The sequence below is a fragment of the Carcharodon carcharias genome, chromosome 5, assembly GCF_017639515.1.
Source record: "Carcharodon carcharias isolate sCarCar2 chromosome 5, sCarCar2.pri, whole genome shotgun sequence".
NCBI classification, from domain to species: domain Eukaryota; kingdom Metazoa; phylum Chordata; class Chondrichthyes; order Lamniformes; family Lamnidae; genus Carcharodon; species Carcharodon carcharias.
The window spans coordinates 84396815-84424250 of NC_054471.1; the positions used below are offsets into that span (position 1 = coordinate 84396815).

General features: G+C 44.2%; 1 protein-coding gene across 8 annotated transcripts in view; it reads left to right on the forward strand.

Moving 5' to 3' along the window:
- fam135a (family with sequence similarity 135 member A) overlaps positions 1 to 27436 on the forward strand; it is a 259444-nt gene that overhangs the window by 182140 nt on the left and 49868 nt on the right. For 7 of the 8 annotated variants that reach the window (XM_041187897.1, XM_041187900.1, XM_041187895.1 and 4 more), the window contains one exon: positions 6836 to 6996. In XM_041187897.1, coding sequence (XP_041043831.1) covers positions 6836 to 6996 — 161 coding nt within the window. Of the gene's footprint in view, positions 1 to 6835; positions 6997 to 11932; positions 12059 to 27436 lie in introns of those variants that run through there. The other variant, XM_041187902.1, reaches the window with a different exon arrangement.

The following is a 27436-nucleotide window of genomic DNA, read 5'->3' on the forward strand; positions in this document are numbered from 1 at the left end:
GGAGTTGAAGAGAAGCTGGGAGAGCAGGGGTGACTGAGGGAGTTCGGTGAGAGGGGAGCGAGGTGATCCTTTGCGTACCATGAGTACAGCCGGGTAAGCATTTACTACTTTTATTGCTTATAGTTTTTAAGATCTTGTTTTGTGGTTCATCGTTTGTAGGGGCTATATTCTGTAATGGCGAGGAGCAGGAAGAAGGGCCCGAGAGTAACTGATATTAAGTATCTTCCAAAAGGTTTAATTTAATTTGAAGGGGCACGTCATGGCAGGAGAGCTCAAAGCCATGGTGTGCTTCTCCTGCTCTATGTGGGAATCTGGGCACATTTGCAGTGCCCAGGGCCAGCATGTGTGTGGGAAGTGTCCCCAGTTGCAGCTCCTGGAAGCCCAGGTTTTGGAGCTGTAGCGGTGGCTGGGGACACTGTGGAGCATCTGCGAGGCGGAGAGTATCATGGATAGCACGTATAGAGAGGTGGTCACGCCGCAGGCTAAGAGTTCACAGGCAGGAAGGGAATGGGTGACCACCAGGCAAAGCAAGAGGACTACGTAGGCAGTGGAGGAATCTCCTGTGGCTATTTCCCTGCAAAACAGATATACCGCTTTGGATACAGTTGGGGGGGAATGGCCTCTCAGGAGAAAGCAACAGCCAAATTTGTTGCACTGCGGTTGGCTCTGCTGCACAGGGGAGGAGTAAAAAGTGTGGGAATGCAATAGTTATAGGGGACTCAGTTGTAAGGGGAATAGATAGGCGGTTCTGTGGCCGCAAACGAGACTCCAGGATGGTATGTTACCTCCCTGGTGCTAGGGTCAAGGATGTCTCAGAGCGGCTAGAGGACATTTGGAAGGTGAACAGCCAATGGTCGTGGTACACATTGGTACAACTGACATAGGTAAAAAAAAAAGGTTGAGGTCCTAAAAGCAGAATATAGAGAGTTAAGAAGTAAGTTGAAAAGTAGGACCTCAAAGGTAGTGACCTCAGGATTACTACCAGTGCCACATGCCAGTCAGAGTAGAAATAGCAGGATATATCTGGTGAATACGTGGCTGAAGAGATGGTGTGAAGGGGAGGGTTTCAGATTCCTGGGGCATTGGGACCGGTTCCGGGGGAGGTGGGACCAGTACAAACTGGACAGGCTACACCTGGGCAGGACCGGGACTGATATCCTAGAGGGAACATTTGCTAGAGTGGTTGGGGAGGGTTTAAACTAAAATGGCAGGGGGATGGGAACCTATGCAAGGAGTCAGAGGAAGGGGAATCAAAGACAAGAACAAAAGACAGAAAGCAGAATTAGAAAAGTGATAGAGAAATCAAGGGCAAGAATCAAACAGAGCCTCAGTGAAAAATAGTGGGAACAGTTCAAGTAATGATAAAAAGACAAGCCTTAACACTTTGTGCCTTAACATGAGGAACATTCGCAATAAAGTGGATGAATTAACCGCGCCAGTAGATGTAAACAGGTATGATATAGTTGGGATTACGGAGACATGGCTTCAGGGTGACCAAGGATGGGAACTGAACATCCGAGGGTATTCAGTATTTAGGAAGGACAGACAAAAAGGAAAAGGTAGTGGAGTTGCTGGTTAAAGAGGAAACTAACGCAATAGTGAGGAAAGATATTAGCTCCAACGATGTGGAATCTGTATGCGTAGATCTGAGAAACACTAAGGGGCAAAAAACATTAATAGGGGTTGTATATAGACCCCCAAACTGTAGTCGTGATGTTGGGAATGGCATTAAACAGGAAATTAGAGACGCATAAAATAAAGGAACATATGTAATTTAATATGCAAATAGATTGGGCAAATCAAATTGGTAACAATACCATAGAGGAGGAATTCCATGGAGTGTATACGGGATGTTTTTCTGGACCAATACATTGAGGCACCAACGAGAGAACAGGCCATTCTCGACTGGGTATTGTGCAGTGAGAAAGGAATAATTGGCAATCTAGTTGTGCAAGGCCCCTTTGAAATGAGCGACCATAATATGATAGAATTCTTCATCAAGATGGAGAGTGACGTAGTTGATTCTGAGACTAGGGTCCTGAATCTTAATGAAGGAAACTACAATGGTATGAGGAGTGAGTTGGCTATGATGGATTGGGAAACGTTACTTAAAGGGATGACAATGGCAGACATTCAAAGAGCGCATTCAAAGAACTGCAACGTTTATTCCTGTCTGGCGCAAAAGTAAAACAGGAAAGGTGTCCAAACCATGGCTTACAAGGGAAATTAGAGATAGTATTAGATGCAAGGAACAGGCATACAAATTGGCCAGAAAAAACAACAGACCTGAGCATTGGGAGCAGTTTAGAATTCAGCAAAGGAGGACCAAGGGATCGATTAAGAAGGGGAAAATAGAGTACGAGAATAAGCTTGCAGAGAATATAAAAATTGACTGTAAAAGTTTCTATAGTTATGTGAAGAGAAAAAGATTGGTGAAGACAAATGTCCCTTACAGTCAGAAACTGGGAAAATTATAATGGGGAACAAAGAAATGGCTGAGCAACTAAGTACATACTTTGGTTCTGTCTTCACAAAGGAGAACACTAATACATACCAGAAATGTTGGGGAACACAGGGTTTATTGAGAGGGAAGAACTGAAAGAAATCAGTATTAGTAGGGAAATCGTGTTGGGGAAATTGATGGGATTAAAGGCTGATAAATCCCCGGGGCCTGATAATCCACATCCCAGAGTACTTAAGGAAGTGGCCCTAGAAATAGTGGATGCATTGGTGGTCATCTTCCAAGATTCTATAGACTCTGGAACGGTTCCTACAGATTGGAGGGTAGCTAATGTAACCCCACTATTTGAAAAGGGTGGTAGAGAGAAAACAGGGAATTATAGACCAGTCAGCCTGACGTCGGTAGTGGGGAAAATTCTAGAGCCCATTATGAAAGATTTAATAGCTGAGCACGTGGAAAACAGGGGCAAAATCGAACAGAGTCAGCATGGATTTATGAAAGGGAAATCATGCTTGACAAATCTACTGGAATTTTTTGAGGATGTAACTGGTAGAGTTGATGAGGGGGAGCCAGTGGATGTGGTTTATTTGGACTTTCAGAAGGCTTTCGACAAAGTCCCACATAAGAGATTGGCGTGTAAAATTAAAACGCATGGGATTGGGGGTAGTGTATTGAGATGGATAGAAAACTGGTTGACAGACAGGAAACAAAGAGTAGGAATAAACGGGTCTTTTTCCGAATGGCAGGCAGTGACTAGTGGGGTACTGCAGGAATCGGTGCTGGGACCCCAGCTATTTACAATGTATATTAATGATTTTGATGAGGGAGCTAAATACAATATCTCCAAATTTGCAGGTGACACAAAGTTGGGTGGGAGGGTGAGCTGTGAGGAGGATGCAGAGATGCTTCAGTGTGATTTGGACAAGCTGAGTGAGTAGGCAAATGCATGGCAGATGCAGTATAATGTGGATAAATGTGAGGTTATCCATTTTAGTAGCAAAAACAGGAAGGCAAATTATTATCTGAGTGGCTATAAATTGAGAGAGGGGAATGTGCAATGAGACCTGGGTGTCCTTGTACTCCAGTCGCTGAAGGTAAGCATGCAGGTGCAGCAGGCAGTAAAGAAGGAAAATGGTATGTTGGCCTTCATAGCGAGAGGATTTGAGTACAGGAGCAGGGATGTCTTGCTGTAATTGTACAGGGCCTTGGTGAGACCACACCTGGAATATTGTGTACAGTTTTGGTCTCCTTATCTAAGGAAGGATGTACTTGCAATAGAGGGAGTGCAGCGAAGGTTTACCCAACTGATTCCTGGGATGGCGGGACTGATAGATGAGGAGAGATTGAGTCGATTAGGATTATATTGGCTGGAGTTCAGAAGAATGAGGGGGGATCTCATAGAAACCTATAAAATTCTAACAGGACTAGACAGGGTAGATGCAGGAAGGATGATCCCGATGGTCTGGGAATCCAGAACCAGGGGTCATAGTCTAAGGATATGGGATAGACCATTTAGGACTGAGATGAGGAGAAATTTCTTCACCCAGAGAGTGGTGAGCCTGTGGAATTCGTTACCACAGAAAGTAGTTGAGACCAAAACATTGTATGCTTTCAAGAAGGAGTTAGATATAGCTCTTGGGGCAAAAGGGATCAAAGGATATGGGGAGAAAGTGGGAGCAGGCTATTGAGTTGGATGATCAGCCATGATCATAATGAATGGCGGAGCAGGCTCGAAGGGCCGAATGGACCACGTGAAAATGATGGAGGGTGGAGATTGGAAACAAAATTAATAAATTTTTCCAAGTCCCAACGAGAGCATGAAGCAGCACTGAAGTACTCATCGATGTACCAAAGAAAGAGTTGTGGAAGGGGGCCGGAGTAGGACTGGAACAAGGAATGTTCCACATACCCCATAAAGAGACAGGCATAGCTGGGACCCATGTGGGTACCCATAGCCACACCTTTTATTTGGAGGAAGTGAGAGGAGTTGAAGGAGAAATTGTTCTGCGTGAGAACAAGTTCAGCCAGACGGAGGAGAGTAGCGGTGGATGGGGATTGTTTGGGCCTCTGTTCGAGGAAGAAGCTAAGGGCCCTCAGACCATCGTGGTGGGGGATGGAGGTGTAGAGGGATTGGACGTCCATGGTGAAGAGGAAGCGGTTGGGGCCAGGGAACTGGAAATTGTTGATGTGACGTAAGGTGTCAGAGGAATCACGGATGTAGGTGGGAAGGGACTGGACAAGGGGAGAGAAAAGGGAGTCAAGATAACGAGGAATGAGTTCCGTGGGGCAGGAGCAAGCCTCTTGCGTTTCCTGAAGATCAATAAATACAAATCCTTCGCCCAGCTTACTTTGAGACTGACGATCTCTTAATAACTAGCCTGTATCTCACCAATCATCTCCTCTGTGCCAAGTCCAGAAAGGCCTATACTTACCAACCAATCAACTTCTGTGATGTCACTTTCAGATTTAATCTGTAACTCCTGCGTGCTCTCTCTCTCTCTTTCTCTCTCTCTTTCTCCTCAGCTTTATGGGCTTTCTCTCTCCAAACTCCTGCTGCTTTATGGGTTTCCCCTGTAGCAAAGTAATAGCTACTAGAAGCCAAGGAAATGTAGAAAATGAAAGGATCATCACCCTCCTTCTTCACCGAGCTTCCTCATTCACCAAATTTCAACTTAAGCTCTCTAATGCACACAAAGGAGCACTCCAGTACAAACCAAAGTCAGAACTAAATACTGGGAGCTGAAAAAGATAAACCTAAATGCTGCTTACAGCCTCTTTTCACTTGGTCTTCTAGGTGCTGCTGACTGCCTCTGGGTCCTCTTTCACGCACTCTTCTAGGTGCTGCTGAAATGTCTCCAGGTCCTCTTTTGCCTGATCTTCTAGGTGCTGCTGACTGCCTCTAAGTCCTCTTTCACACACTCTCCTAGATGCTGCTGAAGTGCCTCCAGGCCCTCCTTTCACCCGTTCTTCACAGTTTGAAACCACTGGTATAGGCAGTCAGAGAGTCAATTCAGAGCCAAGTAGACACCAAGGTTGCAAACAGTATGGTTCAGCATTGGATGGTAGCTGCAAAGGAGAATAGCATTGGTGCTGAGATGAGTTTATGGCTTAAATGGCTTCAGTCTTCCATGCGTTTAATTGGAAGAAGTTTAAGTCTATTAAAGACTGGGCAGTGAACAAGCAATCTGACAACATAGAGACAGAGGTGGTCAAGAGATGTGATAGAGATGTAAAACTTAATGTCTTTAGCACATATTGAGCAATTTCTGTCTAAACATGCTTTACATAGCCTCCAAAAGTACAGAGACCTTGTTATCTTGAACATCTCATTTGGAACAAAAAGCTCAAAATGTTACCCTACTGCAAATTGTCCACTGTAGCCACCAATATAAACCATCCATTCCCTTAAATGGAAGGTACACGATTCAACATCCGCAAGTTGCAGCAACAACAAAAAGTGCCTTCGTTTTAGTTTGATGTCAGCATGTCTTAGTTGCAGTGCGTGTCACTTATTGGCAGCACTCTCCAATAGAGGCATGAGACCGTTGGGTAAATGGATGAAATCATTTAATCAGTCTAGGCAGTTACAGTTTAGGTTTGAAATGCCACTTCAATCAATAAGCAAAACCTAGCTTATGTGGTAGTGAAGTGTAACTTCTTGTGGTGCTTACTAGAAGTGTATGATCCTCCAAATTAAGTTGAAGCATATTTAACCACTCATTGTGGCACTGTGGGCCAATATGCATGTAATGCCTTTCCGGAACATTTGAAAGGCAGCAAGCTTGCGCTTAAGGTACTAAGCATTACTGACTTGATTTGATTACTCTGAAGCATAAACATTTTGGTGTTCCAGTGCTGACTAGATTAACCTTAGGTAATTCTATCAGAGCTCCACTCTATACGTTTTTGTACTGCTTTGGTAAATATTGTTTCCAATTCTTACAATCTGAAGAAGAATATTAAATTACTTATCATAAGTGGCATCTTCCCTACTTTTGAAATGTCAGCTCTAATGCAGACATATCTCCTGCCTTACATTCTTTTCTGAACTAGCATAAGTTGAAACTGTATTATTTACTAGCTTTGATAATGGTGTTTCCTTCAAGTGCTGGCCTTACCAGACAGTGTGTTGGTGGTTGAGAAAAATCAGTTCTCTGCTGCCATGTTTCACAAAAGACCAACTTCCCCAAAACATTTGTATTTTGAGGTACTTTTAATGATTTGTATGTATGAGCAAAATGATTCTTAGTTTGTAGAGGTTGATTATCGGTAAGGAAGGCTGTATATAGTGTTAGTAACATTCCATTATAATTAAATTAACTCTGATTTTAAATGCCTGAATCAATAAAACTAATAAATCTGCTCTGACTTTAGTTTCCTCCAGGCAAAAGAAGAGTTGAAGCTGCTGAATTTTCCTGGTTTTATGTACAGTGATGTTCCTGATTTAGCTTCCAAAATCCCATACTTCAGTTTGGAGGAGGAAGAGAATGTGGAAGATGGCATTCATCTAATAGTATGCGTCCATGGATTAGATGGTATGTTAATAAAATAAACTGTTAGGGTACCATTGAACTTGATTAAACCTGTGCTAGTCAATGTTGCAATATGTTTTCTTTTGCACTGTTATCGATCCTATTTTTCTTTGAGGATCATAAATCATTGACTTTTTATTTGGCCTAAATTACACATTGAAAATTTAAAGAAGTGCAGAATGCTTTGAGTTTTTTTCCTCTCATAGCCCTGGAAACTGGTAGCGCAAATCCAGTCTTGTAATTTGTAGTCAGTTCAAATGCTTCAAGATTTCCTGTCATGGAGTTATGAATTGTATAAACTGAAAGCCTGTGGCGTGCTTGCTGTTTGGGGAAGTGAGTTAGAATGCTGGCTTTTCACCTTTGGACAAATTTAAATATAGCTCAGACTAATAGGGTGACCATCAAATTTTCCCTCTGACAATTTCTTTGCACCCCTCTTGAAGAATGACTTGGGTGAAGGCAATGACAAACCACCACTGACATAAACTGACAAGAAGGCGGCTCAGGATGAAGTACCAGAGGCAATAAGCAATGAGCCATGGGCAGATCAGACTTAGGATCCTGTACAATTCTATTATTGACAGTTACAACCAAGTGATCCCATATGCAATGGATCAGATCTGCAGTCCTTCCCCATCCAGTCGTGAATGATGGTGGACAGCTAAACAACTAACTAGTGGAGGAGGCTCCATAATTATCCCCATCCTCAAGGATGGGCAAGACCAGTGCAAAAGACAGGGCTGAAGCATTTGCAACCATTTTCAATCAGAAGTGCTAGGTGATCCATCTTGGCCTCCTCCAGATGTCAGTTTCAGCCAATTTGATTCACTCTGCGTGATATCAAGGAATGGCTGAAGGCATTGAATATTGCAAAGGCTGCAAGCCCTGACAAATTTCTGGCAATAACACTGAAGAATTGTGCTCCAGAACTTGCTGTGCCGCTAGCCAAGCTGTTCCAGTACAGCTACATTGAAAATCTACATCTACCCGGCACTATGGAAAATTGCCCAGGTATGCCCTGTACTCAAAAAGCAAGACAAATCCAACCCGTCCAATTACTACCCCATCAGTTTACCCTCAATCATCAGCAAAGCAATGGAAGGTGGCATCACCAGAGCTATCAAGCGGCACTTACTCAGCAACCAGACAAGTGGAGAGTATTGCTCACTGACACTCAGTTTGGGTTCCCCCATGGCCACTCAGCTCCTGACCTCATTACAGCCTTGATCAAAACATAGAATGAATGAAAGTCACTGTAGTCCCAGAGGACCATAGGCTTTTCTCTCATTAGCGAGAGACAACTGGTGGTGAGTTTAACCTGGGGATCACCACACCTCAGGCGAGGGGTGAGGTTGAGGAGGTGGAAGACAGGGCCTTCATGGATGACCTCAGCTGGTACAGGAAGGCATCACTCTGTTGGCGTCACTCTGCATAATAACCCAGCCAACTGAGCTAATCGACCCCCTGAAATGGACAAAAGAGCTGAACCCCTGAGGTGAGGTGAGCGTGACCTCCCTTGATATCAAGGCAGTATTTGACTGAGTGTGGCAAAACTGGAGCCAATGGGAATCAGGGGAAAACACTGGTTGGAGTCAACATCCTGGGGGTTACCATTAACCAGAAACTGAACTGGACCAGCCATATAAATACTGTGGCTACAAGAGCAAGCCAGAGGCTGGGAATTCTGTGGAGAGTAAATGGGCATAAGTCAGGAGTGAGATGGAATACTCGCCACTTGTCTGGATGAGTGCAGCTCCACTTAAGAAGTTTGATACCATCCTGGACAAAGCACACCTGATTGGCACCCCATCCACCACCTTAGACATTCACTTCCTGCGCCACTGACGTACAGTGGCAGCAATCTGTACCATATACAGGATGCACTGCAGCAACTCACCAAAATTCCTTTGACAGCACCTTCCAAACCCAGGACCCCTACCACCTGGAAGGCAAGGGCAGCAGATACATGGGAATCTGCAAGTTCCCCTCCAAACCACTCACCATCCTGACTTGGAAATATATCGCCGTTCCTTCACTGCTGCTGGGTCAAAATCATGGAGCTCCCTCCCTAACAGCACTGCGGATGTACCTACACCATATGGACTGCAGCGGTTCCAGAAGGCAGCTCACCACTACCTTCTCAAGGGCAATTAGGGATGGCCTAGTCAGCAACATCCACATTCTGTGAACGAATTAAAAAAAAAAATTAGCCCCCTGGTAACTTGGTGGAATTACCATTCTTCATATGTAAGCTTATACTTAAACTTATAGAGTGTCAGACCATGCTTTATCCAGGGTTCCACACATATACGTTTCCCTTCAGTTTGGAGTGACACAACCTCTATTAATAACCCCACAACAAACTTGAGATGAGGTAAAATAAGGTTGGTTTATACAAAACACAGGAAAGAGGTTTCACACCATCTGTCCCTTATTGCACTCATACAATAAAAGAGGGAGAAGGGAAAGAAAGGGGTGCAGGACAAGACCACGATAAAAATAAGATTTATGGTTTCACATGAGTCCAGAGCCCAGAATTAAAAGTCCAGTGGTGTATTCCTTCATGCTGAAACTGTTGCCGGGTGATCTGACATTCCAGAATCGAGGACTTCCACGATGGGAGAAGGCACATAGAGATGAATTAGTCTTGAAGTCACAGATACAGATGTTCCAATGTTCCAGTAGTTCACAGTGTAGATGAGGGCCAAGCACTTGACCTGGACAGAGCTCTTTCTGCTGCTACCTGTTAGATGGTAAAATGGTAGACTGCCTAGGTTCAGTTCCACACAGCAATATTACAGCTTGTAGCAGCTTGGGGGAGGTCACGTGACATATCTCGCACTTCTTTTCTTGGGTGTTGAATAAAGGATGCATTTTCTCAGGTCCGGAATCTTGAGGTGTTTCATAGAGAAGTCAGAGTCTCCTTTGTCCTTTGCAGACGCATCATCTCCATTGGCTAGAGCTCTGCCTTAGAAATATAAAGAGGGTTGGTGCATTTCTTTGGGATTGTCAGCAGTCACAGAGGGCATTAGCACCTATTTGAAGATAACAAGGTACTTCTGGGGAAACCCTGCTGGTTTCTAAAGGTAGAAATTCCTCTGGTATGAGTTATGGTTAGTCAGGGTAAAGTCTTGTCAATTTGTAAAATAAAAATAATTTTATAAAGTAGCCAGGTTGAAATAGATATATATATTTTTCTTCTGGCTGGATTTTGACCCAGCAACACTGAAGGAACAGCGTTATATTTCCAAGTCAGGATGGTGAGTGGCATGGAGGGGAACTTACAGATTCCCATTCATCTGCTGCCCTTGCCTTCCAGGTGGTAGGAGTTAGGTGGAAGAACTGGTTGTGCCATAGATGTAAAACTTGTGCACTTCAGTACAATCAACAACACTAAAGCAGATTGTCTGATCAATATCATTATTGTTCCTGGGACCTTGCTGTTTGCAAATAGGATGCCACATTCTTACATTTCATAAGAACATAAGAAATAGGAACAGGAGTAGACCATTCGGCCCCTCGAGCCTGCTCTGCCATTCAATAAGGTCATGGCTGATCATCTTGTGTTTCGATTTCCATATTCCCATCTAACCCCGATAACCTTTGATTCCCTTGCCTAAGAAGAATCTATCTACCTCTGCCTTAAAAATATTCAATGACCCCCGCCTCTACCACCTTCTGAGGCAGAGTTCCAAAGTTGCACAACCCTCTGAGAGAAAAATATTCTCTTCACCTCTGGCCTAAAAGGGCGACCCCTAATTTTAAAACAGTGCCCCCTAGTTCTAGACTTGCCCACAAGAGGAAACATTTTTTTTTGACATCTACCTGGTCAAGGCCGTTCTGGATCTTGTATATTTCAATCAAGTCACCCCTCACTTTTCTAACCTCCAGTGGAAACAAGCCCAGTCTGTCCAACCTTTCCTCATAAGACAACCCACTCATTCTAGGTATCATTCTGGGAGACCTCCTTTCAACTGCCTCCAATGCATTTACATTCTTCCTTAAATAAGAAGACTAAAACTGCACACAGTGTTTGAGGTGCGGTCTCACCAATGCCCTGTGTGACTAAAACATAACGTCCTTCCTTTTATGTTTAATCCGTCTCGTAATAAAGGATAGCATTCCATTAGTCGCCTTAATTACTTGCTGAATCTGCATACTAACTTTTTGTGACTTATGTACTAGAACACCTAGGTCCCTATGTACCTCAGAATTATGCAGCCGTTCTTAAGTAATACTCTTCTTTTTTGTTCTTCCTGCCCCCATTCACTCAACCTATCTATATCCATCTGCAATCTCCTCATGTCCTCTTCACAACGTACTTTCCTACCTATCTTTGTATCATCTGCAAATTTAACTACCATGTCTTCACTCCCCTCATCTAAGTCATTGATGTAAATTGTAAAAAGTTGAGGCCCCAGAACAGACCCCTGTGGGACACCACTCATCACATCCTGCCAATCAGAAAAAGTAACTACAACAGTAGTTAACAGTCAACAGCAACTACACTTCAAAAGTACTTCATTAGGGTGCCCTGAGGTTGTGAATGGTTTTGTACAAATGGACATATAAATGTTTTTTCTCAGTTATACTTTAGGAAAGTGCCAACAGATGTTTACTTAGTTTAATTGCTTAGGGAAAACTGACCAATGCAAAGATATGTCTTCAGCACTTAGCATTTTCGCTTATCCATAGCTGCCGCATATTTTTGTATGCATTTTATCTGTCCATATTTGATTTGAACACTGCTCTTCAGAGCCCCTATACATGAAGGCTGCCAGCAAAACCATGCGGTAACAATTAATAGATAAGGGTTGGGATTCATTGTGTGACAAATGGCTGTTTCCGCCAAACCAAACCTAATGCTCTTATTTGTGTTGCTCTGATTAAAATCATTTTGGATGAAGGCCCTACAGCCTGTTTGATTTTATTTTTGCAGAATACTCTGTTCACTTCCCATTACAACTGGCCGTTTTTTTAACAAATGTCCAGTGTCCTGGCTGTAACTACTCTTCTTGACAACTCTCACCAGCATTTGACCGTCATCAGTAAATAAACAGTGTCCTAAATCTGCTTCTCTTATCTCCTGAGTCTGTGTCCTCTTTCTCTGCTGCCTTGGTGTAACTGAATTAGAGTATATTGGGTACCTTCATGAGGTATTCTGAGATGCATCTGTTTGATGCTGAAGGCCTCTACCTTATCAAGTCATTTCTCACGGGCACTGGAGATCAACTTCATTATTCTCCACTTCACTAACCAGTATGTAGATCTTAAAATTCTTTTTTTTTCCAGATGCCTCCTCTAGTCTTCTACAGCACTCCTCCAATTCTGGTCTCTTGCGTATCTGCAGTTTTCATTGCTGTGCCATCAGCTGCCTATGCCCCAAACTATGGAATTTCTTCCCAAAACCTCTTCCGCACTCTCCTCCATGAAGATGCTCCTTCCACAGGCACACTGTCAGCAGTACATACTATTCATTATGGGACGTGGATGTCGCTGGCGAGGCCAGCATTTGTTGCCCATTCCTAATTGCCTTTGGAACTAAGTGGTTTGCTTTGTCCAAGCTTTTGGTCACCTATCCTAATATATTTTGTGTATCTTGATGTCAAAACCCTGTCTGATAACACTCCTCTGACGTGCCTGGGTCATTTTACTTTGTTGAAGGGGTTGTGTAAAATCAAGTTGCTGCATTTCATTTCCCACTTGACACTCAATCACCAGCAAAGCATTGGAAGATGTTATTGACAGTGCTATTAAATAACACGGATTCACCCATAACCTGCTCACCGAAACTTACTTTGGGTTCTGCCAAGGCCACTTGGCTCCAGATCCCATTGCAGCCTTGGTCCAAAGAGAGAAGAATGATCCTTCTTGACATCAAGACATCAAGTTTGCTTCAAGGAGCCCTAGTAAAATTCAAGTCAATTGGAATTGGGAAATTGCTGCACTGGCTGGAGTCACACCATGTACATGGTTATTGGAGACTAATTATCTCAGCCCCTGGATATAACAGCAGGAGTTTCGCGTAGCATCATAGCACTATTATAGCATAAAAGGAGGCCAGTCAACCCATCATGCCTTTTCTCCGTATAGCAAACCAATCAGTCTCATTCATTTCCCCTGCTCAATCCCTGCAGCCCTGTAAGTTTATTTTGCTCAAGTGCTCATCCAATTTCCTTTTGAAATATTGATTGCCTTTTTCCACCTTCATAGACAGTGACTTCCAAATGGTTACAAATTGCTGCGTAAAAAGATAGCTCTTTGCAGCCCCTACCTTAGATTTGTGACTCCTGACCCAACCATCTTCAGCTGCTTAAGTAGTCTTCCTTCCATCATAAGTGAACATTCCCACTTCTGATCTTATGATTGCACAATGTTCAGTTCCATTTGCAACTCCTCAAGTACGAAACAGTCTGTGTCTGCAGGCAGCAAGACCTGGACAAGCTTGGAGTGATATGTGGCAAGCAACATTTGCACCTCACAAGTGCCAGACAATGAGCACCTCCAACAAGAGAGAACCTAACCATCTCCCATTGCCATTCAATGGCATTACCATCATGAATGCCCCACTGTCACATCCTGGGGGTTACTGTTGCCCAGAAACTGAACTGGACCAGCCATATAAATATTGTGGCTACAAGAGCAGGTCAGAGGCTGGGAATTCTGCAGTGAGCAACTCACCCCCTGACTTTCCCAAACTTTTCCACCATCTACAAGGCACAAGTCAGAAGTGTGATGGAATACTGTCCACTTGTCTAGATGAGTGCAGCTTCAACAAGAAATTCAAGGACAAAGAAGTCCACTTGGTTGGCACCCTTCAATTTTTCAGTTGATCATTAAAACATTTCAATATACTTAGAACATAAGAAATAGGAGCATGAGTCGACCATATGGCCCGTCGAGCTGGCTTGGCTATTCAATATGATCATGGCTGATCTTAAGCTTCAACTCCACTTTCCTGACTATTCCCCATATCCCTTAATTTCCTGAGATACCAAAAATCTGTCTATCCCAGCCATATATGTATTAAGCGATGGAGCATCCACAACCCTCTCCTTACTTCAGTCCTAAATAATCAGCCCCTTATGTTGAGATTCTGCCCCCGTGTTTTAGACTCCCCAACAAGCAGAAACAATCTCTCAACATCTATCCTGACAAGCCCCTTCAGAAAATTGAGTGTTTCAATGAGATCGCCCCTCATTCTTCTAAACTCCGGAGAACATAAGCCCAATTTACTTAGCCTCTCATCATAGGACAACCTTCTCATCCCAGGGACCAAGCAAATGAACCTTAGGTAGATATTTTATGAGAGGTATTATTCTCAGATTTATCACAGAAGCACACAGTGCAGAAGAGGCCCTTTGGCCCATCGAGTCTGCACCGACACATGAGAAACACCTGACCTACCTACCTACCTAATCCCATTTACTAGCACTTGGCCCATAGCCTTGAATGTTATGACGTGCCAAGTGCTCATCCAGGTACTTTTTAAAGGATGTGAGGCAACCCGCTTCCACCACCCTCCCAGGCAGCTCATTCCAGACTGTCACCACCCTCTGGGTAAAAAAGTTTTAGTTCACATCCCCCCTAAACCTCCTGCCCCTCACCTTGAACTCATGACTGACCCTTCAACTAAGGGTCACTCCATATCCACCCTGTCCATGCCCCTCATAATCTTGTACACCTCAATCAGGTCGCCCATCAGTCTTCTCTGCTCCAACAAAAACAACCCAGGTCTATCCAACTTCTCTTCATAACTTAAATGTTTCATCCCAGACAACATCCTGGTGAATCTCCTCTGCACCCCCTCCAGCTCAATCACATCCTTCCTGTAATGTGGCGACCACAACTGCACACAGTACTCCAGCTACGGCCTCACCAAAGTTCTATACAACTCCAACATGACCTCCCTATTTATGTAACCTATGCCTTGATTGATAAAGGCAAGTGTCCCATATGTCTCTTTCACCACCCCACTAACATGCCCCCCCGCCGCCTTCAGAGATCTGTGGACACACATGCCTTTGTTCCTCAGAACTTCCTAGTGCCATGCCATTCATTGAATACGCCCTTGTCAAATTACTCCTTCCAAAGTGTATCACCTCACACATTTCAGGGTTAAATTCCATCTGCCACTTATCTGCCCATTTGACCATCCCGTCTATATCTTCCTGTAGCCCAAGACACTCAACCTCACTGTTAATCACCCGGCCAATCTTTGTGTCATCCGCAACTTACTAATCCTACCCCCCACATAGTCATCTATGTCGTTTATATAAATGGCAATTAATAAGGGACTCAGCACAGATACCTGTGGTACGCCACAGGACACTGGCTTCCAATCACTAAAGCAGCCTTCTGTCATCACCCTTTGTCTCCTACAACTAAGCCAATTTTGAATCCACCTTATCAAATTATCCTGTATCCCATGTGCATTTGCCTTCCCATGTGGGACCTTATCAAAGGCTTTGCTGAAATCCATATAAACGACATCAGCTGTACTACCCTCATCTACACACCTGGTCACCAACTCAAAAAAATTCAATCAAACTTGTTAGGCATGACCTCCCTCTGACAAAGCCATGCTGACTATCCCTGATCAAACCTTACCTCTCCCAGCGGAGATAGATTCTCTCCTTCAGAATTTTCTCCAATAGTTTCCCTACTACTGACGTGAACTCACTGGTTTGTAGTTCCCTGGCTTATCTCTACAACCCTTCTTAAATAGCGGAACCACATTAGCTGTTCTCCAGTCATCCGGCACCTCACCCATGGCCAGAGGAATTAAAAATTTGGGCCAGAGCCCCTGTGAACTCGCTTGCCTCCCTCAGCAGACTGGGACACAAATCATCTGGACCTGGAGGTTTGTCCACTTTTAAGCCTGCCAACACCTCCAATGCCTTGTTACTCCCTATATGTCCCCATATTTCTCAAGAACCTTGCAGTCTCTCACCCCGAGTTCGATACCTTCATCCTCATTCTCTTGGGTAAAGGCGGATGTGAAGTATTCGTTCAACACTCTACCGATGTCCTCTGGCACCACCCTTAGATTGCCCACTTGGTCCCTTATGGGCCCTACTCTTTCCTTGGTTATCCTCTTCCCATTGATATACTTATAGAATATCTTGGGATTTTCCCTACTTTTACCAGCCAGAGCTTTCTCATATCCCCTCTTTGCTCTCCTAATTACTTTCTTAAGCTTCACGCTGCACTTTCTGTACTCCACTAATGCCTCTGCTGATTTGCTCCCCTTGTACCTGCTAAAAGCCTCTCTTTTCCTTCTCTATTCCTTCTTTATTCTGATCTTTTTTATTTAATGTATGTTCTCACCTGATATAACAAGTTGACTTTTCTGTCATATAAATTAAGAATATAAGAAATAGAAGCAGGAGGAGGCCATACGGTCCCTCAAGCTTGTTCTATCACTCAATAATATCTTGGCTGAAACAAAAACAGAAAATGCTGGAAAAGCTCAACAGAGCTCTGAAGAAGGGTCATACGGACTCAAAACATTAACTTTGTTTTTCTCCCTCCACAGATGCTGTCAGACCTGCTGAGTTTTTCCAGCATTTTCTGTTTTTGTCTCATTTGCAGCTTCCGCAGTATTTTGCTTTTAGCTAAGATCTTGGCTGATTTGATTTTGACTTCAACTCCACTTTCCTGCCTGTATCCCATAACCCTTGACCCCCCCCCCCCTCCCCAACTATAGTTCAAGAATCTGTCTATCTCAACCTTGAATATATTCAAGGACTCAGCCTCCACAGCTCTCTGGGGCAGAGAATTCCAAGATTCTCAATACTCTGAGAGAAGAAATTCCACCTCATCTCCATCTTAAAAAGGCGACTCCTTATTCTGAAACTACATCTCCTAGTTTTAGTTTTCTCCGCCATGGTAAACAATCCCTCTGCATCGACCTGTCATGCCTCCTAGGAATAGTCGTTTGGTAGTTCAGAACTTGAGTATTGCTGAAAAAAGAGATTTTATTTGTCGAAGCTTTTCATGTTGCACTCATCGGGACAATTCATAAGAATACCAAATATGAAGGGAACAACAATTTATACTGTATGAGAAGAAAGTGCTGATTGGTTGGTAAGTGGACTCTGATTGGTAGAGGCATTGCCATGGAGAATGGACCAGTTGATGTTGACTGACTGTTAACTGCCAAGCATTGTTTGAAGTTTAAACTAGGCAGCTTGACTCTGATGGGTCAAGGCATTGCTCTGAGGAATGAACCAGCAAATGGCTGTCACTTGTTTTGTTTAGCTGAAACAGGTGCAATGTGTGTACATGTTTTTTCTGTCTGCAAAGAACAGGGCCCTGTGTATTAATATATATAGCTTCCAGTACATGCAAATGCATCACACCGTGAGCCTGATTGACAATCTTAAATTGGTTGTTTGTGTGATTCTTAGCATACTGAGGATTATTTAGCAAACATTGTCAAATCTAATGTTGGACACTGTGAGTTTTGCAAGTAAGCTGAGTACAGTCTGTACCTTGCCGTTGCAAACATTGGAAGGAACATGCTGTTTGATACAATCTGCCAGTCTTTGGGACATGAGATCTACATATCTAGCATCACACTGGCACTCTCCTCGCTTGCCCCAGGCTTTCTCCATATTTCCCTGGCTCTCACCCCCGTTCCCACTGGCTATCACTGCTTTCCTTCCCGGCTCTTGCTGCTTTTCTTGAATGCAAGAGTTGGGGGGCAATGCTTCGGTTTTACAGGGCATTGGTGAGACCACATCTGGAGTGCTGTGTACAGTATTGGTCTCCTTATTTAAGGAAGGATGCAAATACATTGGAAGTTCAGGGAAGGTTTACTAGATTAATACCTGGAACAGGCAGGTTGTCTTATGAGGAATGGCTGGACAAGCTGGGCTTGTATCCGCTGAAGTTTAGAAAGAGGCGACTTGATTAAAACATAAGATCCTGAGGGGTCTGACAGGGTGGATGTGGAGAGGATGTTTCCTCTTGTGGGAGAATCTAGAACGAACGGTCACTTTAAAAATAAAGAGCTGCCCATTTAAGACAGATGAGAAGAAATATTTTCTTCCAGAGGGTCATGAGTCTTTGGAATCCTCTTTCTCAAAAGGCAGTGGAAGCAGAGTCTTTGAATATTTTTAAGGCAGAGGTAGATAGATTCTTGATAAGCAATAGGGTGAAAGGTTATCAGGGGTAGGTGTGAATATGGAGTTGAGATTACAATCAGATCAGCCATGATCTTATTGTATGGCGGAGCAGGCTTAAAAGGCTGAGTGGTCTACTCCTGCCCCTAATTCATATGCTCATATGTGGAGATAGAGAGAAACTATACAGCACGCAGGGCCCACACTGGCTTTCACCACTTTCCCATGGCTCTCAACCCATTTCCACCCAGCTTTCTCCCTCTTTCCCCTGGCTCTCCCCACTGTTCCCTGGGCTCTCCCCACTACTCCCTGGGCTCTCCCAACTATTGCCTGGGCTCTCCCCACTATCCCCAGGCCCCACTTCCCCCAGGCTCACGCCACTTTCAACCCCACTCTCTCCTCACTTTCAACCCCACTGTCTCCCAACTTCCCCACAGCACCCTGGCCCCACCCCCCCCCCACCCCCCCCTCCCCCGGCGCTCAGTGTGCACCCGCGCACAGGCACCACTGGGCCTTAGGGCTCACTCCAGGTTTCTCTTCCCCTCTCATCGCACCCCTGCCCCACCGATTTAGAGTAAAGGTGGATGGGTAAGGTGTGGGTGAGGGCAGGAGGGTGGGTGGATGGTTTACACACAGTGTCCCTGAACTATTCAATACCGTGCATTTTCAACTAAGAATCTGTTGCAGCAGAATCCAATTGTTCTTTGCAAATCTACAGCATTGAACATCTATCCATATAGATACTGACATCACTTTTTATGTAAATGTCCAATCCAGATACCTGACTGACCTAATGCTAATTGTATCACCCATCCAAATAGAGGACTGATCATTCTTATGATATTAATTATAAATTTGTGTCAGAGATGTGTGGGTGTGTCAGAGGGGTGAGTGTGTGTGTGTGTCAGAGGGGTGAGTGTGTGTGTGTGTCAGAGGGGTGAGTGTGTGTGTGTATCAGAGGGGTGAGTGTGTGTGTGTGTCAGAGGGGTGAGTGTGTGTGTATATGTCAGAGGGGTGAGTGTGTGTATATGTCAGAGGGGTGAGTGTGTGTATGTGTCAGAGGGGTGAGTGTGTGTATGTGTCAGAGGGGTGAGTGTGTGTATGTGTCAGAGGGCTGAGTGTGTGTGTGTGTGTCAGAGGGGTGACTGTGTGTGTGTGTGTGTGTGTGTGTGTCAGAGGGGTGGGGGTGTGTGTGTGTGTCAGAGGGGTGGGTGTGTGTATGTGTCAGAGAGGTGAGTGTGTGTATGTGTCAGAGGGGTGAGTGTGTGTATGTGTCAGAGCGGTGAGTGTGTGTGTGTGTGTGTATCAGAAGGGTGAGTGTGTGTGTATCAGAAGGGTGAGTGTGTGTGTGTGTCAGAGGGGTAAGTGTGTGTGTGTGTCAGAGGGCAGAGTGTGTGTGTGTGTCAGAGGGGTGACTGTGTGTGTGTGTGTGTGTGTGTGTGTGTGTGTGTCAGAGGGGTGGGGGTGTGTGTGTGTGTCAGAGGGGTGGGGGTGTGTGTGTGTGTGTCAGAGGGGTGGGTGTGTGTATGTGTCAGAGGGGTGAGTATGTGTATGTGTCAGAGGGGTGAGTGCATGTGTGTGTATCAGAAGGGTGAGTGTGTGTGTATCAGAAGGGTGAGTGTGTGTGTGTGTGTCAGAGGGGTGAGTGTGTGTGTCAGAGGGGTGAGTGTGTGTGTCAGAGGGGTGAGTGTGTGTGTCAGAGGGGTGAGTGTGTGTGTCAAAGGGGTGAGTGTGTGTGCGCGTGTCAGAGGGGTGAGTGCGTGCGCATGTCAGAGGGGTGAGTGCGTGCGCGTGTCAGAGGGGTGAGTGTGTGTGCGCGTGTCAGAGGAGTGAGAGTGTGTGTGTCAGAGGAGTGAGAGTGTGTGTGTGTCAGAGGGGTGAGAGTGTGTGTGTGTCAGAGGGGTGAGAGTGTGTGTGTGTCAGAGCCGTGAGTGTATGTGTGTGTCAGAGGGGTGAGTGTGTGTGTGTCAGAGGGGTGAGTGTGTGTGTGTCAGAGGGGTGAGTGTGTGTGTGTCAGAGGGGTGAATGTGTGTGTGTGCGTGTCAGAGGGGTGAGTGTGTGTGTGTGTATGTCAGAGGATGTGTGTGTGTGTGTGTGTGTCAGAGGGTGAGTGTGTGTGTGTCAGAGGGGTGAGTGTGTGTGTGTCAGAGGAGTGAGAGTGTGTGTGTGTCAGAGGGGTGAGAGTGTGTGTGTGTCAGAGGGGTGAGAGTGTGTGTGTGTCAGAGCCGTGAGTGTATGTGTGTGTCAGAGGGGTGAGTGTGTGTGTGTCAGAGGGGTGAGTGTGTGTGTGTCAGAGGGGTGAGTGTGTGTGTGTCAGAGGGGTGAGTGTGTGTGTGTGTCAGAGGGGTGAGTGTGTGTGTGTCAGAGGGGTGAGTGTGTGTGTGTGTCAGAGCGGTGAGAGTATGTGTGTGTCAGAGGGGTGAGAGTGTGTGTGTGTCAGGGGTGTGAGAGTGTGTGTGTGTCAGGGGTGTGTGTGTCAGAGGGGTGAGTGTGTGTCAGAGGGGTGAGTGTGTGTGTGTGTCAGAGGGGTGAGTGTGTGTGTGTCAGAGGGGTGAGTGTGTGTGTGTCAGAGGGGTGAGTGTGTGTGTGTGTCAGAGGAGTGTGTGTGTGTCAGAGGGGTGAGTGTGTGTGTGTCAGAGTGGTGAGTGTGCGTGAGTATGTTCCCGCATGCGAGAGAGAAGGGGGTGTGCACGCGTGCGAGAGAAGGGGGTGTGCGTCCGAAAGGGAAGAGCATGTGTGTGTGAGTGCGTGAAAGAGACGGGTTGTGTGTGCAAGAGAAGGGTGTATGTATGCACGTGCGGGAGGGACAGGCGCGCGTGTACGAGGGAAGGGTGTATGTATGCGCGTGCGGGAGGGACAGGCGCGCATGTACGAGGGAAGGGTGTATGTGTGTGCACGAAATTTGCTCATCGGACCCTTGAGTAAGAAAAAAATTGAAATGTGCCCCCAAGTGCAAAGGTTGGGGAAGCCAACCTTTTTGTGACTCGGTGCGTTTGGGCGCGCGGGGGAAGGGCGCATGCGGGCACACACATGAGGGAAGGGTGTGTGTGGGTGCGAGGGACAGGTGCGCACGTATGATTTGGTGGGTATAACCATGTCAGGCTGTTGCTTCACTAGTCTATGGGACAGCTCTCTCAATTTTGGCACAAGCGCCCAGATGTTAGTAAGGAGGATTTTGATGGGTTGAAAAGGCTGGTTTGCTGTTGTCATTTCCAATGCCTAGTTTGATGTCCAAATGGGAGCACATTTCAATTTTTTTCTTATTCAAGGAGCCGATCAGCAAACTTCAGAAAGATAAGATTTGGCACAACGTTAAACGTGAATTTCAAAAAAAAACTGATGTATTAAAAGAAACAACTTGCTGAGCAAAAGAATGTGTCGACTTTTCTCCAGCGGTTTGATATAACTGAGTGACATGCTAGGCCATTTCAGAGGGCAATTAAAAGTCAACCACATTGCTGTGGGCCTGGAGTCACATGTCGGCCAGACCAGGTAAGGAAGGCAGATTTCCTTCCCTAAAGAACAAAAGGACATTAGTGAACCAGAAGGTTTTTACAGCAATCGACAATGGTTTCATGGCCACCATTACTGAGAGTAGCTTATGATGACAGATTTAATAATTGAATTCAAATTCCATCACTGCCATTGTGGGATTTGAACCTGTGACCCAGAACATTAGCCTGGGCATCTAGATTGCCAATCTAGATTACCACTGCCTCTTCCACAAAGCTTACTACTGTAATCCCTTTTGTGTCTTGTTTCAGCAGTTTTGGCTCTGAGTTGCTTTTCCTTTTCACTTCTAGTTCCTTTAAAGTCAAAAATGGCTCGTTTGCAATGGATTTGATCCCAGACGGCAACACCCAATTTTTCATGGACAGAATTTGTGTTTTTTTTTACTGCAGTGATCAGTGTGTTTTGTATATGAGAGGTGTGTTTTCCTACCCTCAGAGTGATTTTCCCAATTTAGATAATTCCAGCAGCAAGATTTTTGTGAATTTAAAAACAAGGAAAGTTATTTATTATCACACACTTGCCCCAGAGGTTTAAAACGTGATGACTCACCCACACTATCACTCACGCAAAAATTAGACACAGATGAGGAAAAAAAATATAGTTACAATTTATGATTGTTTCTGTCTCTTTCGTGGCAGGCCTATAGCTTCTTAAATGAGTTGATACTTTGGTTGACGTTAAGGTTTAGTAAATCAGAGGATTTTCAATAAGCTGCAAAGCTTCTTTTAGTTGACTTTCCAGGTGATTGATTCTCAGCTGAATTTGAAATTGGGACAAGTTGAGGAGACCCCTTCCACTTTCATGGTCTGGCTGTTTATTACCTTGGCTGCTTAGTTGATTTGCAGCTGGTTCGATGGTTGCCTGATGGAACTCTGTCTGCAAGCAGCTTCTTGATGAATTTTAAAAGTAGATCACAAAATTGTTTCCTCACTATGTGACTTGTACAAGTTCAAGGTGCTTTTCCTAAGAAAGGGTGATATGTACTGATTACACCTTTTGTGTTGTCGTTTGACACTTTGAAATTCACCCAGTCTATATTTGGATGAGAGAGCGTCATAATACAATGGAAGGTTGATGGCAACCAGTTCACATTTGTGTAGTACACATTGAGTTTCAATGTTTCCTTTACCCATGCTGAAACAGAAAGGCTGGAATGCTATAATTCTTTTTTGACGGTCCAGTCTTCTACAAAAGGTTGTGTGAGTTCTCTGGATGGCAGTGAATATCCATATTTAATTAGGTATTTGCTTGAGACTCAGGACCGACAGGAGCTCAGAAGCCATAATTTGCGGTGGCTATTTTAATAGACCGTGTTCAAAATTTTTATAGTATTGACTGGAAGTTCATAATATACTGGAACATGATACAGTTATTGATGTTAAGAAGCAAGAATTAGCATTCACATATGATGCCTTCTTGTTTTCTCAGGATGCCACAATGCCTTAGTATTTTTTGAACAACAATCAATGCTATGTAGGCAAGCATGATAGTAAATTTGGGCACTGCAAGATCAACAGAAAGCAAATTAATTAATGATTAGATTATTTTCTTTTGGTATTAGTTAAAGGTACTAGAAGAACTTTATGCACTTAAAGAAAGGTCTTGGACTGAATTTTCCACATGAGTCAGGAGGGTCAAAGTGGAGGCATGCAGGGCCCCAAATTTAAATTCCCCCTATGATTCCGCCACCCACCATTTTCATTGGGTCGGGAATTGTGACAGATCGCTACTCGACACTCACTTAAAAGGGTGCTGTTTAAATCCCCAATGGAAATTCAAATTTTCCTTCCCATGGTATTTTCAAGTCAATGTGTGGGTTCCTGAAGGCTATGGGAACATCACCCGGTAAGTCAGTTCCCGAACCTTGGGGGAGGCCTGCTGTGAAGTGAGGAGCCTTTTAACAGGTGAGTTTAAAAGGTCTTGCCAATGTCTCCTCATATTCTGCATGCTCCCTCATATCCCCCATACCCCTTCCATGCCCCCTCCTTTGTCCTTATAACCGAAAACCCCCTCTACTTCCCAAGTTCCTTCCATACCCCTTCCATTACCCCTATTCCTCTGCCATACTCACTCTTCCAGTATCCACTACGTACAGAACCAGTGAGCTATTGGTAAGTCTGGCAAGTCTTTGAAATGCTCCTGAAACTGAAACAATAACCAAACATGGTTTCAATAGTATAACAATGGTATTCCAAATATGAATGATAAAAGATTTATTCCTCCTAGCACCTCTTAATATTGTCCAAATAAACAAACAGGGGCATCAAGAAACCACATTGAAGAAAGAGTAACTTATTTACAACCTCATAAAACCTGCCAGCCATACAAACCTAGCCCTCCTCTATGCAACAGTATAAATGGACCCCTGCTGAGCTGAGTCCATTAACCATTCTTTAAGCTCAGCCAAATGAGGTCATCTGGAAACTGTATCAGAGGCTGAGCAGCTGGCCAGACACATGTTTTTTCCCAGATGGGGTCATTATGAATGTCATTATTACTTTGAATGGAGTATGGAAGAGGCATGGGGGTGTGGAAGGGCAATGGGGGATATGAGGAGAAATGGCTGGAAGGAAGAGTCTAAAGACCCTGAATTGAACTGGCCAATGTCCCAGTAAACGTAGGTGGGCCTTCTAACCTGTTGGCCTTGCCATCCACCTGCCTCCATTTCCACATCAGGCCTATCTCAGGAGGTGGTGTGACTGACTCCAGCCCTCACCCAGTACCCAGAGACCAAAAGACTTGGCTGACTTTTTGACGTTGGGACTGTGACATTGGGAAATGCCCCAACTCCCAGTTCCTGAACTGAGGATGAAATTCCGGTGCCGTTAGTCGTCTCCTGAGTCTGCAGATAGTGCTGCCAGTTAACATATCACCTGAAAGATAGCACATCTGACAATACAGCACTCCGTAAATAATACAGTAAACAAAAACAAAAATACCTGGAAAAACTCAGCAGGTCTGGCAGCGTCTGCGGAGTGGAACACAGTTAACGTTTCGAGTCCGAATGACCCTTCAACAGAACTAAGAAAAATTAGAAGAGAGGTGAAATATAAGTTGGTTTAAGGTGGGGGTGGGACAAGTAGAGCTGGATAGCTGGCCAGTGCTAGGTGGAGATAACCAAAAGATGTCACAGACAAAAGGACAAAGAGGTGTTGAAGGTGGTGATATTATCTGAGGAATGTGCTAATTAAGGGTAGAAAGCAGGACAAGCAAGGTACAGATAGTCCTAGTGTGAGTGGGGTGGAGTGAAGGAATCAAAAAAGGCTAAAAGATAGAGATAAAACAATGGATGGAAATTCATTTAAAAATAATGGAAGTAGGTGGGAAAAGAAAAATCTATATAAATTATTGGAAAAAAGGTGGGGGTGTGGAATCGGAAATGGGGTGGGGATGGAGGAGAGAGTTAATGATCTAAAATTGTTGAGCTCAACATTCAGTCCGGAAGGCTGTAAAGTGCCTAGTCGGAAGATGAGGTGCTGTTCCTCCAGTCTGCATTGAGCTTCACTGGAACAATGCAGCAAGCCAAGGATGGACATGTAGGTATGAGTGCAGGGTGGAGTGTTGAAATGGCAAGCGACAGAGAGGCCTGGGTAATGCTTGCGGACAAACCAAAGGTGTTCTGCAAAGCGGTTACCCAGTCTGCGTTTGGTCTCTCCAACGTAGAGGAAACCGCATTGGGAGCAACGATTTTTCTTTTCCCACCTACTTTCATTATTTTTAAAAGGTATTTCCATCCAGTGTTTTATCTCTACCTTTTAGCCTTTTTTGATTCCTTCACACCACCCCCACCAGGACTATCTGTACCTTGCTTGTCCTGCATTCTACCCTTAATTAGCATATTCCTCAGAATAATATCACCACCTTCAACACCTCTTTGTCCTTTTGTCTGTGACATCTTTTGGTTATCTCCACCTATCACTGGCCTTCTATCCAGTCCTAGTTGTTCCCCCCCCCCCACCCCTCTTAAACCAGCTTATATTTCACCTCTCTTCTATTTTTACTTAGTTCTGTTGAAGAGTCATTCGGACTCGAAACGTTAACTGTGCTCCTCTCCGCAGATGCTGCCTGACCTGCTGCTGAGTTTTTCCATGTATTTTTATTTTTGTTTTGGATTTCCAGCATCTGCAGTTTTATGCTCTTATCTTAGTAAATACTACAGTGATGTGTTAGCCTTTCTTGTGCTTTTATCTTGTACCTCCATCCAGCAGGACTGCTGAGCACTCATGGTCTGCCTTAGTGTGACAATCAACTCTCTGGCACAAAAGCATGATACTGTGGATGCTGGAAATCTGAAATAAAAACAGAAAATGCCAGCAATGGTCAGCAGGTCAGGCAGCATCTGCGGAGAGAGAAACAGAGTTAATGTTTCAGGTCAATGATGTTTCATTGGAACTGGGTCAGCACTCTGGTCTTCTGATTGTGCATATGTACAGTCCATCCCTAGGAACTTATTCTACATTGTTCTAGGGCATATATCTAATTGATGTTGAAGTTGCCGAGTCTCCTTGGATTATTTTAGATAGTGTAAACCTTGCTTATCTTAAATGAATCAGCAAGCATGCAGGGAATGGAAGTCATTGCACCTTGATGATGTCAACCATAGCCTTCAGTAAATAAATATTTCAAGGAGGTTATCATTGAATAAATCACCTATCTTTATGACCTGCAATATTATTTTCTTATATTGGAACAATTATTTGATTTTTTAGTGTGCAGTGTTCATGAAATGTTTGTTTTTGGTTTCACTTGAGGTTTTTTTGTTGGTCTACTTAAGATCATGTTTGTTTTTAGCAGTTCCTAATTCTAGGTATGTATTTTTACTCAGTTAGCAGCAGTGTACCTTTAAAGGTATCAAGTTTCTCCTCAATTGAAATATTATCAAACAATGCTTCTACCATAGTCAAGTTGTTTAAGCTATTCCCTTGAAAACTGACCCTTTTAAAAATTATTTATCTGGGGATTAGTCCTCAACTGCATTGAATCTTAGATTATGTTGAATATAATGATGCTACGGTTGACATTATCAAGGTACCATGACTTCTATTCCCTGCATGCTTGCTGATTCATTTAAGATAACTACATGTGAGCTGTCTCTCTGGCTTCCTTGGCATACTGGACCAGGATTTGTCACATGTTCCACTTACCAGCTTAGACTCCAAATCTTGAGCACTGCCAATTAAGATTGGACCACCTGGTTGATATCCTTTATTAATACATTCTCCCTGTTTTCACAAGCCCTTCTTATCATTTAGAGATTAACAAACCCTATTCTGATCAAGCAGTTAATTGCATTTCTTTTGCTGCTTTTCAGTTAAAGTATCTAGTTGGAGGAGTTCATTCATTTGTTAATTCACAGACCACAGAATCATCTTCGTTAACCTCCAGGCACTGTTCATTTCCAGATGTAAGTTGTTTCAAATAGAAAAGATGTTCAGGAGATTTGAGCTTATTTTGAACCAATGACCCTCACATCTATTTGAGAGACAATTTTCATTAATCTCAACAAATAAAACATATTGATTAATTTGTCCTTCCATCTTTGCTCCATATACCATCAGAAACATGCCTTGTGTCACCTACCCTCTAGTTTCTCTTCCATTCCTTTTCATGCCTTATTGGAGCTCATCACCCATGAGACCCACTTGCTGTTCCCTTTACTCCATTGCTATTAAGCTGCTGACCAGCCAACTTCCAAACCTAGCCCCATGCCAGCTGAAATAAATTGCTTTTTCTTTGCTCTTCCCTCTCCACTATCAAAGTTGTACCCACTCTGAAAAACTTGCTCAACCTCTCTATCCTTG